Source organism: Argopecten irradians, chromosome 3, assembly GCF_041381155.1.
Source record: "Argopecten irradians isolate NY chromosome 3, Ai_NY, whole genome shotgun sequence".
NCBI lineage: Eukaryota > Metazoa > Mollusca > Bivalvia > Pectinida > Pectinidae > Argopecten > Argopecten irradians.
The window spans coordinates 68,852,221-68,865,729 of record NC_091136.1 but is presented as its reverse complement, the minus strand read 5'-3'; the positions used below and the strand labels follow the sequence as shown (position 1 = coordinate 68,865,729).

General features: G+C 47.0%; 1 protein-coding gene across 1 annotated transcript in view; it reads right to left on the bottom strand.

Annotated features, from left to right (window-relative positions):
- Positions 1-13,509, bottom strand: part of LOC138319834 (S1 RNA-binding domain-containing protein 1-like) — a 62,686-nt gene that overhangs the window by 23,397 nt on the left and 25,780 nt on the right. The window contains exon 4 of the mRNA XM_069262965.1: positions 2,355-2,747. Within this exon, the coding sequence (XP_069119066.1) occupies positions 2,355-2,747 (393 nt within the window). The remainder of the gene's footprint in view (positions 1-2,354; positions 2,748-13,509) is intronic.

The following is a 13,509-nucleotide window of genomic DNA, read 5'->3' as shown; positions in this document are numbered from 1 at the left end:
ACAGGATGTTAGCTCCATGAGGGCTGATGTGTATGCCTGTGCTATCATTTTGGTCATAGCACGCTTTAATGATTTGTCCTTTACACAAAAAACCCTTTTCTATCTCCATGAAGTTCATATTTGTTTTTTACACAGTGTTTTGACAAGCTATTCACATTAGTAATTGCATTGTTTATTTTGTCACTTTGAGTGCTTTTCCCTCTCTTTGGTAGGATACTACAGAATGAGATTCTAGATCTCGGGAAGTGAAATTTTATTTTCTCTGCAGCTGTTGTAAAGTTAATATTGATGGTGTCAATATTGTTGCTGGCATTCTTTGTCACGTCATTGGTTCCGAGATGAACCACCACATCTTCCACCACCTCAGGATCTATATCTGTGTCTTGATCACACATTTGTAGTAGTTCTTCCACTTTGCCAACTGTTGCACCTGATTTAGACACAATTTTCATAGATGAATCAGCTATCTCTAGTCTATTACAGTTTGAAGCTCCTATTACTAAAGATGTGACTGCAGGTCTTGAAGTGCTTTACTGAAGTGAAAAAGCATGCTCTGAAGGCTAAGGTTGGGTGGGTTTGGAATGACCTTGGCTGAATTCAAGGTCATTTCTACTTACACTCTTGCTAACATTAGTATCTTGGAGAATTTCTGATGTTCCATTGTGTGGGGGCTCTGAAGTGTGTCCAGGTGTTTCCAGTTCTGTATGCCTCAGATCTGGCTTGGGGCAGTCTTTAACCAGGTGAGCAGTGCTCTTACACCTATGGCACTGTTTTTGGACTGAAGGTTTCAAGGGGCACCTAAAAAAGGGGTGATCTGTTCCATCACAAAACCTGCACTGTGTTCTGTTGTTATCTGCATATAGTTTTACAAGATACTTCCCAAATTTCGTCTCATTTGGAATGACAGATTTTGCATTTAGTAATTGCACATATCGCACACCATTTTCAACTTCTGAGTCTTTTAGTGTACCTCTTTTCAGACTACCTGGAACCACTTCACCATACTGTAGCATGCTTGAAGCAATATATGTGTCACTGAGTTCATATGGGGCATCCTTGATTATCACATTTGTTACATTTTTTTCTACGTCGAAAAAACTCAAGAATCTATTTCTCACATTAATAACTGTGTTCATCCACAATCTCCTTTGGAGGTGTCATGACCCGTACTTTGTAGAAACTCCATTTAAACATTGTGTACCTCACTTACTTTAACCGTCACCGCCATGTTCATGTATTCTTCGGAATGCTTCTCGAGTTTACCGACAAGCACAACATAACATAATTTGCATAATGTAGTCACGATATGTAAAGTCGAGAAGCGTTCTGAGAGAAAAATGAACATGGATGTGACGGTTAAAGTAAGTGAGCTACACAATGTTTAAATGGAGTTTCTACAAAGTACGGGTCATGACACCTCCAAAGGAGATTGTGGATGAACACAGTTATGGGTACTGTTTACCACCACAAGCATAGATTTTGTGATTTTGGCTTGGTTTTTGAGGTACCCATTAGAGCCGAGATGACATTTCGACCGGACAGGGAAATGTCTACCTAGTATATTTTTCGTAAATTTCCCAATTCATCAAGCCATAACTTCGTCAATACTTAGCCAATTTTGTTCATCAAACACTCAATGGAAAGATAAATTATTTCTCATTAAGGTAAGATATCCGTCAATGTTGTATAGAACCCATTTATTAAAATAATCACGTTTTAAAAAAATAGGTCCGTTTTTCTTGACCGCCGAATTCCTACGCTTGATACTATAATATATATATGTATACTATTGGTTAAAATTTTTCGTGCCAGGTCCCTGTGTCCAGGACTCGTGCTGTCAGTCGTCATAGGCGCCAATGGCGAATTTGAAATGCATTTGGCAATTTAAAAACAGCATTGGCGAAAGAAGAATTTTTTATGAATCCAAAATTATCCTTCCACTACAGACATTTCCATACGATAGAATTCGCCAATCCTAGCCATACACAAGACAGTGGGACACTGGCTTTATAATTAAGTAAATAAAAGAGGTGTGAACACTCACAGTTTTTCTTTTTAATTTAGTACTTCTGCTGTGATGAAAATTAAGTAAATTATTCCAATCAATTAAGCCCAGTCATTTTTTTCTTTAAATATTTCAATAAAGGATATATGAAAAATAAAGGTAATAGGACTGAAATATTGTGGATATTTGGCATTGTTTCCCCATCTTCTAATCAATACAAAAGAAATTAAAAATTGTCCCCACGAAGCATAAATCGACATGCAACCCGCAAATTTCAACTGGCAAATCCAATTTTTGACCCATAGCTAGCCCTATCCATCCCCTACAAGATCTGAGACTCTGAACTTACTTGGTGAGGCTGTATGTGTGCAACAAGTCGATGGAAGTTAAAGTAGGTTTCATATTTATATGCCTTGTCTAATTCCTTATCGTGTGACTTTTCACTGAGCTTTTTCTTCAGTCCTTTGGCCTCTGATGATTCCAGCGACACTCCTCGGTCATTGGTCAGCTGTCGGATGAGGTCAATCACTTCCTTATCCTTGGTCATTATATCGGCCAGAATGTGTTGTACTCCAGTCTCTACCTCCTTAGGACTGGACAGTCCCTTTTTGTCGGCTCTGACGTACGAGTCCACATTGATCCTCCAGGGTGGGTTAATGTACTGTAGAGCTAGATTTTCTAATCCTAACACTCTGGCCCGCTCAGCTAATGTCCCCTTATGACCAGGTTTGTATGGCGCATACTAAAACACATATAATTAGTTAAAACAACATTGGAAAAGCAGTTTTACAATATTTATTTCCTAGTTTTATTGCAAATAATTGCCTATAGATTTCCTTTAACAGCTGACTTACCAAGGCTTCAACCTCAGACATGCTGACTTACCAAGGCTTCAACCTTAGACATGCTGACTTACCAAGGCGTAAACCACAGACATGCTGACCTACCAAGGCGTAAACCACAGACATGCTGACTTACCAAGGCGTCAACCACTGACATGATGACTTACCAAGGTGTCAACCTCAGACGTGCTGACTTACCAAGGCGTCAACCTCAGACATGCTGACTTACCAAGGCGTCAACCTCAGACATGCTGACTTACCAAGGCATCAACCTCAGACGTGCTGACTTACCAAGGCGTCAACCACAGACATGCTGACTTACCAAGGCTTCAACCTCAGACGTGCTGACTTACCAAGGCGTCAACCTCAGACATGCTGACTTACCAAGGCGTCAACCTCAGACGTGCTGACTTACCAAGGCGTCAACCACTGACATGATGACTTACCAAGGTGTCAACCTCAGACATGCTGACTTACCAAGGCGTCAACCTCAGACATGCTGACTTACCAAGGCATCAACCTCAGACATGCTGACTTACCAAGGTTTCAACCTCAGACATGCTGACTTACCAAGGCATCAACCTCAGACATGCTGACTTACAAAGGTGTCAACCTCAGACATGCTGACTTACCAAGGCATCAACCTCAGACATGCTGACTTACAAAGGTGTCAACCTCAGACATGCTGACGTACCAAGGCTTCAACCTCAGACATGCTGACTTACCAAGGTGTCAACCTCAAACATGCTGACTTACCAAGGCTTCAACCTCAGACATGCTGACTTACCAAGGCGTCAACCTCAGACATGCTGACTTACCAAGGCGTCAACCTCAGACGTGCTGACTTACCAAGGCGTCAACCACTGACATGATGACTTACCAAGGTGTCAACCTCAGACGTGCTGACTTACCAAGGCGTCAACCTCAGACATGCTGACTTACCAAGGCGTCAACCTCAGACATGCTGACTTACCAAGGTTTCAACCTCAGACATGCTGACTTACCAAGGCATCAACCTCAGACATGCTGACTTACAAAGGTGTCAACCTCAGACATGCTGACTTACCAAGGCTTCAACCTCAGACATGCTGACTTACAAAGGTGTCAACCTCAGACATGCTGACGTACCAAGGCTTCAACCTCAGACATGCTGACTTACCAAGGTGTCAACCTCAAACATGCTGACTTACCAAGGCTTCAACCTCAGACATGCTGACTTACCAAAGCTTCAACCTCAGACATGCTGACTTACCAAGGCATCAACCTCAGACATGCTGACTTACAAAGGTGTCAACCTCAGACATGCTGACGTACCAAGGTGTCAACCTCAAACATGCTGACTTACCAAGGGTTCAACCTCAGACATGCTGACTTACCAAAGCTTCAACCTCAGACATGCTGACTTACCAAGGTTTCAACCTCAGACGTGCTGACTTACCAAGGCGTCAACCACTGACATGATGACTTACCAAGGTGTCAACCTCAGACGTGCTGACTTACCAAGGCGTCAACCTCAGACATGCTGACTTACCAAGGCATCAACCTCAGACATGCTGACTTACCAAGGCTTCAACCTCAGACATGCTGACTTACCAAGGCTTCAACCTCAGACGTGCTGACTTACCAAGGCGTCAACCACTGACATGATGACTTACCAAGGTGTCAACCTCAGACGTGCTGACTTACCAAGGCGTCAACCTCAGACATGCTGACTTACCAAGGCTTCAACCTCAGACATGCTGACTTACCAAGGCATCAACCTCAGACATGCTGACTTACAAAGGTGTCAACCTCAGACATGCTGACGTACCAAGGCTTCAACCTCAGACATGCTGACTTACCAAGGTGTCAACCTCAAACATGCTGACTTACCAAGGCTTCAACCTCAGACATGCTGACTTACCAAAGCTTCAACCTCAGACATGCTGACTTACCAAGGTTTCAACCTCAGACGTGCTGACTTACCAAGGCGTCAACCACTGACATGATGACTTACCAAGGTGTCAACCTCAGACGTGCTGACTTACCAAGGCGTCAACCTCAGACATGCTGACTTACCAAGGCATCAACCTCAGACATGCTGACTTACCAAGGCTTCAACCTCAGACATGCTGACTTACCAAGGCATCAACCTCAGACATGCTGACTTACAAAGGTGTCAACCTCAGACATGCTGACTTACCAAGGCTTCAACCTCAGGCATGCTGACTTTCTAAGGTTTTGACCTCAGACATGCTGACTTACCAAGGCTTCAACCTCAGACATGCTGACTTACCAAGGCATCAACCTCAGACATGCTGACTTACCAAGGCTTCGACCTCAGACATGCTGACTTACCAAGGCGTAAACCACAGACATACTGACTTACCAAGGCGTAAACCACAGACATACTGACTTACCAAGGCTTCAACCTCAGACATGCTGACGTACCAAGGCTTCAACCTCAGACATGCTAACTTACCAAGGCGTAAACCACAGACATGCTGACCTACCAAGGCATAAACCACAGACATGCTGACTTACCAAGGCATCAACCTCAGACATGCTGACTTACCAAGGCGTCAACCTCAGACATGCTGACTTACCAAGGCGTCAACCACAGACATGCTGACTTACCAAGGCATCAACCTCAGACATGCTGACTTACCAAGGCGTCAACCACAGACATGCTGACTTACCAAGGCTTCGACCTCAGACATGCATCAACCTCAGACATGCTGACTTACCAAGGCGTCAACCACAGACATGCTGACTTACCAAGGCTTCGACCTCAGACATGCTGACTTACCAAGGCGTAAACCACAGACATGCTGACTTATCAAGGCTTCGACCTCAGACATGCTGTCTAACCAAGGCGTCAACCACTGACATGCCGACTTAAAAAGGCTTCAACCTCAGACGTGCTGACTTACCAAGGCGTCAACCACTGACATGATGACTTACCAAGGTGTCAACCTCAGACGTGCTGACTTACCAAGGCGTCAACCTCAGACATGCTGACTTACCAAGGCGTCAACCTCAGACATGCTGACTTACCAAGGCGTCAACCTCAGACATGCTGACTTACCAAGGCATCAACCTCAGACATGCTGACTTACCAAGGCGTCAACCACAGACATGCTGACTTACCAAGGCTTCAACCTCAGACATGCTGACTTACCAAGGCGTCAACCTCAGACATGCTGACTTACCAAGGCGTCAACCTCAGACATGCTGACTTACCAAGGCTTCAACATCAGACATGCTGACTTACCAAAGCTTCAACCTCAGACATGCTGACTTACCAAGGTTTCAACCTCAGACGTGCTGACTTACCAAGGCTTCAACCACTGACATGATGACTTACCAAGGTGTCAACCTCAGACGTGCTGACTTACTAAGGCGTCAACCTCAGACGTGCTGACTTACCAAGGCTTCAACCACTGACATGATGACTTACAAAGGTGTCAACCTCAGACGTGCTGACTTACCAAGGCGTCAACCTCAGACATGCTGACTTACCAAGGCATCAACCTCAGACATGCTGACTTACAAAGGTGTCAACCTCAGACATGCTGACGTTACCAAGGCTTCAACCTCAGACATGCTGACTTACCAAGGTGTCAACCTCAACATGCTGACTTACCAAGGCTTCAACCTCAGACATGCTGACTTACCAAAGCTTCAACCTCAGACATGCTGACTTACCAAGGTTTCAACCTCAGACGTGCTGACTTACCAAGGCGTCAACCACTGACATGATGACTTACCAAGGTGTCAACCTCAGACGTGCTGACTTACCAAGGCGTCAACCTCAGACATGCTGACTTACCAAGGCATCAACCTCAGACATGCTGACTTACCAAGGCTTCAACCTCAGACATGCTGACTTACCAAGGCATCAACCTCAGACATGCTCACTTACCAAGGCTTCAACCTCAGACGTGCTGACTTACCAAGGCGTCAACCTCAGACGTGCTGACTTACCAAGGCGTCAACCTGACTGTGACTTACCAAGGGTCAACCTCAGACATGCTGACTTACCAAGGCTCAACCTCAGACATGCTGACTTACCAAGGCATCAACCTCAGACATGCTGACTTACAAGGTCAACCTCAGACATGCTGACTTACCAAGGCTCAACCTCAGACATGCTGACTTACCAAGGCGTCAACCTCATTCACCAGACATGCTGACTTACCAAGGCGTGTCAACCTCAGACATGCTGACTTACCAAGGCGTCAACCTCAGACTGCTGACTTACCAAGGCTCAACCTCAGACATGCTGACTTACAAAGGTGTCAACCTCAGACATACTGACTTACAAGGCATCAACCCAACCTCAGACATGCTGACTTACCAAGGCTCAACCTCAGACATGCTGACTTACCAAGGCTTCAACCTCAGACATGCTGACTTACCAAGGCTTCAACCTCAGACATGCTGACTTACCAAGGCTTCAACCTCAGACATGCTGACTTACCAAGGCGTCAACCTCAGACATGCTGACTTACCAAGGCGTCAACCTCAGACATGCTGACTTACCAAGGCTTCAACCTCAGACATGCTGACTTACCAAGGCGTCAACCTCAGACATGCTGACTTACCAAGGCTTCAACCACAGACATGCTGACTTACCAAGGCTTCAACCTCAGACATGCTGACTTACCAAGGCGTCAACCTCAGACATGCTGACTTACCAAGGCGTCAACCTCAGACATGCTGACTTACCAAGGCTTCAACCTCAGACATGCTGACTTACCAAGGCGTCAACCACAGACATGCTGACTTACCAAGGCGTCAACCACAGACATGCTGACTTACCAAGGCTTCAACCTAAGACATGCTGACTTACCAAGGTGTCAACCTCAACGTGCTGACTTACCAAGGCTTCAACCTCAGACATGCTGACTTACCAAGGCATCAACCTCAGACATGCTGACTTACCAAGGCATCAACCTCAGACATGCTGACTTACCAAGGCATCAACCTCAGACATGCTGACTTACCAAGGCTTCAACCACAGACATGCTGACTTACCAAGGCTTCAACCTCAGACATGCTGACTTACCAAGGCTTCAACCTCAGACATGCTGACTTACCAAGGCGTCAACCTCAGACATGCTGACTTACCAAGGCTTCAACCTCAGACATGCTGACTTACCAAGGCTTCAACCTCAGACATGCTGACTTACCAAGGCGTCAACCTCAGACATGCTGACTTACCAAGGCGTCAACCTCAGACATGCTGACTTACCAAGGCTCAACCTCAGACATGCTGACTTACCAAGGCTCAACCTCAGACATGCTGACTTACCAAGGCTCAACCTCAGACATGCTGACTTACCAAGGCGTCAACCTCAGACATGCTGACTTACCAAGTCAACCCAGGACTTACCAAGGCTCAACCTCAGACATGCTGACTTACCAAGGTGTCAACCTCAGACATGCTGACTTACCAAGGCTTCAACCTCAGACATGCTGACTTACCAAGGCTTCAACCTCAGACATGCTGACTTACCAAGGCTTCAACCTCAGACATGCTGACTTACCAAGGCTTCAACCTCAGACATGCTGACTTACCAAGGCGTCAACCTCAGACATGCTGACTTACCAAGGCGTCAACCTCAGACGTGCTGACTTACCAAGGCGTCAACCACAGACATGCTGACTTACCAAGGTGTCAACCTCAGACGTGCTGACTTACCAAGGCGTCAACCTCAGACATGCTGACTTACCAAGGCATCAACCTCAGACATGCTGACTTACAAAGGTGTCAACCTCAGACATGCTGACTTACCAAGGCTTCAACCTCAGACATGCTGACTTACCAAGGCATCAACCTCAGACATGCTGACTTACCAAGGCATCAACCTCAGACATGCTGACTTACCAAGGCTTCAACCTCAGACATGCTGACTTACAAAGGCGTCAACCTCAGACATGCTGACTTACCAAGGCGTCAACCTCAGACATGCTGACTTACCAAGGCATGCTGACGTACCAAGGTGTCAACCTCAGACGTGCTGACTTACCAAGGCGTCAACCTCAGACATGCTGACTTACCAAGGCTTCAACCTCAGACATGCTGACTTACCAAGGCGTCAACCTCAGACATGCTGACTTACCAAGGCGTCAACCTCAGACATGCTGACTTACCAAGGCGTCAACCTCAGACATGCTGACTTACCAAGGTGTCAACCTCAGACATGCTGACTTACCAAGGCTTGGACCTCGAGCTCAGACATGCTGACTTACCAAGACATCAACCACAGACATGCTGACTTACCAAGGCTTCAACCTCAGACATGCTGACTTACCAAGGCTTCAACCTCAGACATGCTGACTTACCAAGGCTTCAACCTCAGACATGCTGACTTACCAAGGCTTCAACCTCAGACATGCTGACTTACCAAGGCTTCAACCTCAGACATGCTGACTTACCAAGGCTTCAACCACAGACATGCTGACTTACCAAGGCTTCAACCTCAGACATGCTGACTTACCAAGGCTTCAACCTCAGACATGCTGACTTACCAAGGCTTCGACCTCAGACATGCTGACTTACCAAGGCGTCAACCACAGACATGCTGACTTACCAAGGCTTCGACCTCAGACATGCTGATTTACCAAGGCGTCAACCACAGACATGCTGACTTACCAAGGCTTCGACCTCAGACATGCTGACTTACCAAGGTGTCAACCTCAGACATGCTGACTTACCAAGGCTTCAACCTCAGACATGCTGACTTACCAAGGCATCAACCTCAGACATGCTGACTTACCAAGGCTTCAACCTCAGACATGCTGACTTACCAAGGCATCAACCTCAGACATGCTGACTTACCAAGGCTTCAACCTCAGACATGCTGACTTACCAAGGCATCAACCTTACCAAGGCTTCAACCTCAGACATGCTGACTTACCAAGGCTTCAACCTCAGACATGCTGACTTACCAAGGCGTCAACCACAGACATGCTGACTTACCAAGGCTTCAACCTCAGACATGCTGACTTACCAAGGCGTCAACCTCAGACATGCTGACTTACCAAGGTGTCAACCTCAGACATGCTGACTTACCAAGGCGTCAACCTCAGACATGCTGACTTACCAAGGCGTCAACCTCAGACATGCTGACTTACCAAGGCGTCAACCTCAGACATGCTGACTTACCAAGGCTCAACCTCAGACATGCTGACTTACCAAGGCGTCAACCTCAGACATGCTGACTTACCAAGGCGTCAACCCAGACATGCTGACTTACCAAGGTGTCAACCTCAGACTGCTGACTTACCAAGGCTCAACCTCAGACATGACTTACCAAGGTGTCAACTCAACCTGACTTACCAGACATGCTGACTTACCAAGGCTTCAACCTCAGACATGCTGACTTACCAAGGTTCAACCTCAGACATGCTGACTTACCAAGGCTTCAACCTCAGACATGCTGACTTACCAAGGCTTCAACCTCAGACATGCTGACTTACCAAGGCGTCAACCTCAGACATGCTGACTTACCAAGGCTTCAACCTCAGACATGCTGACTTACCAAGGTGTCAACCTCAGACATGCTGACTTACCAAGGCTTCAACCTCAGACATGCTGACTTACCAAGGCATCAACCTCAGACATGCTGACTTACCAAGGTGTCAACCTCAGACATGCTGACTTACCAAGGCTTCAACCTCAGACATGCTGACTTACCAAGGCGTCAACCTCAGACATGCTGACTTACCAAGGCTTCAACCTCAGACATGCTGACTTACCAAGGTCAACACATGCTGACTTACCAAGGTCAACCTCAGACATGCTGACTTACCAAGGCTTCAACCTCAGACATGCTGACTGGCTGACTTACAAGGTTAACCTCAGACATGCTGACTTACCAAGGCTTCAACCTCAGACATGCTGACTTACCAAGGCATCAACCTCAGACATGCTGACTTACCAAGGCTTCAACCTCAGCATGCTGACTTATCTGAACTTACCAAGGCTTCAACCTCAGACATGCTGACTTACCAAGGCTTCAACCTCAGACATGCTGACTTACCAAGGCGTCAACCTCAGACATGCTGACTTACCAAGGCGTCAACCACAGACATGCTGACTTACCAAGGCATCAACCTCAGACATGCTGACTTACCAAGGCGTCAACCACAGACATGCTGACTTACCAAGGCTTCGACCTCAGACATGCTGACTTACCAAGGCGTCAACCACAGACATGCTGACTTACCAAGGCTTCAACCTCAGACATGCTGACTTACCAAGGTTACCAAGGCATCAACCTCAGACATGCTGACTTACCAAGGCGTCAACCTCAGACATGCTGACTTACCAAGGCTTCAACCTCAGACATGCTGACTTACCAAGGTGTCAACCTCAGACATGCTGACTTACCAAGGCTTCAACCTCAGACATGCTGACTTACCAAGGCTTCAACCTCAGACATGCTGACTTACCAAGGCTTCAACCTCAGACATGCTGACTTACCAAGGTTTCAACCTCAGACATGCTGACTTACCAAGGCGTCAACCTCAGACATGCTGACTTACCAAGGCGTCAACCTCAGACATGCTGACTTACCAAGGCGTCAACCTCAGACATGCTGACTTACCAAGGCGTCAACCTCAGACATGCTGACTTACCAAGGCGTCAACCTCAGACATGCTGACTTACCAAGGCGTCAACCTCAGACATGCTGACTTACCAAGGCTTCAACCTCAGACATGCTGACTTACCAAGGCATCAACCTCAGACATGCTGACTTACAAAGGTGTCAACCTCAGACATGCTGACGTACCAAGGCTTCAACCTCAGACATGCTGACTTACCAAGGCTTCAACCTCAGACATGCTGACTTACCAAGGCTTCAACCTCAGACATGCTGACTTACCAAGGCTTCAACCTCAGACATGCTGACTTACCAAGGCTTCAACCTCAGACATGCTGACTTACCAAGGCTCAACCTCAGACATGCTGACTTACCAAGGCGTCAACCACAGACATGCTGACTTACCGAGGCTTCGACCTCAGACATGCTGACTTACCAAGGCGTCAACCACAGACATGCTGACTTACCAAGGCTTCAACCTCAGACATGCTGACTTACCAAGGCGTCAACCTCAGACATGCTGACTTACCAAGGCGTCAACCTCAGACATGCTGACTTACCAAGGCATCAACCTCAGACATGCTGACTTACCAAGGCTCAACCTCAGACATGCTGACTTACCAAGGCGTCAACCTGAGACATGCTGACTTACCAAGGCTTCAACCTCAGACATGCTGACTTACCAAGGCTTCAACCACAGACATGCTGACTTACCAAGGCTTCAACCTCAGACATGCTGACTTACCAAGGCGTCAACCACAGACATGCTGACTTACCAAGGCTTCGACCTCAGACATGCTGACTTACCAAGGCGTCAACCTCAGACATGCTGACTTACCAAGGCTTCAACCTCAGACGTGCTGACTTACCAAGGCGTCAACCTCAGACATGCTGACTTACCAAGGCGTCAACCTCAGACATGCTGACTTACCAAGGCGTCAACCTCAGACATGCTGACTTACCAAGGCATCAACCTCAACCTCAGACATGCTGACTTACCAAGGTGTCAACCTCAGACATGCTGACTTACCAAGGCTCAACCTCAGACATGCTGACTTACCAAGGTGTCAACCTCAGACATGCTGACTTACCAAGGCTTCAACCTCAGACATGCTGACTTACCAAGGCTCAACCTCAGACATGCTGACTTACCAAGGCCAACCTCAGACATGCTGACTTACCAAGGCTTCAACCTCAGACATGCTGACTTACCAAGGTGTCAACCTCAGACATGCTGACTTACCAAGGCTGTCAACCTCAGACATGCTGACTTACCAAGGCTCAACCTCAGACATGCTGACTTACCAAGGCTTCAACCTCAGACATGCTGACTTACCAAGGCTTCAACCTCAGACATGCTGACTTACCAAGGCTCAACCTCAGACATGCTGACTTACCAAGGCTTCAACCTCAGACATGCTGACTTACCAAGGCTTCAACCTCAGACATGCTGACTTACCAAGGCTTCAACCTCAGACATGCTGACTTACCAAGGCATTCAACCTCAGACATGCTGACTTACCAAGGCATCAACCTCAGACATGCTGACTTACCAAGGCGTCAACCACAGACATGCTGACTTACCAAGGCTTCAACCTCAGACATGCTGACTTACCAAGGCTTCAACCTCAGACATGCTGACTTACCAAGGCTTCAACCTCAGACATGCTGACTTACCAAGGCTTCAACCTCAGACAACATGCTGACTTACCAAGGCTTCAACCTCAGACATGCTGACTTACCAAGGCTTCAACCTCAGACATGCTGACTTACCAAGGCGTCAACCTCAGACATGCTGACTTACCAAGGACTTACCTCAACCTCAGACATGCTGACTTACCAAGGCTGCAACCTCAGACATGCTGACTTACCAAGGCATCAACCTCAGACATGCTGACTTACCAAGGTGTCAACCTCAGACATGCTGACTTACCAAGGCTTCAACCTCAGACATGCTGACTTACCAAGGCTTCAACCTCAGACATGCTGACTTACCAAGGCTTCAACCTCAGACATGCTGACTTACCAAGGCGTCAACCTCAGACATGCTGACTTACCAAGGCGTCAA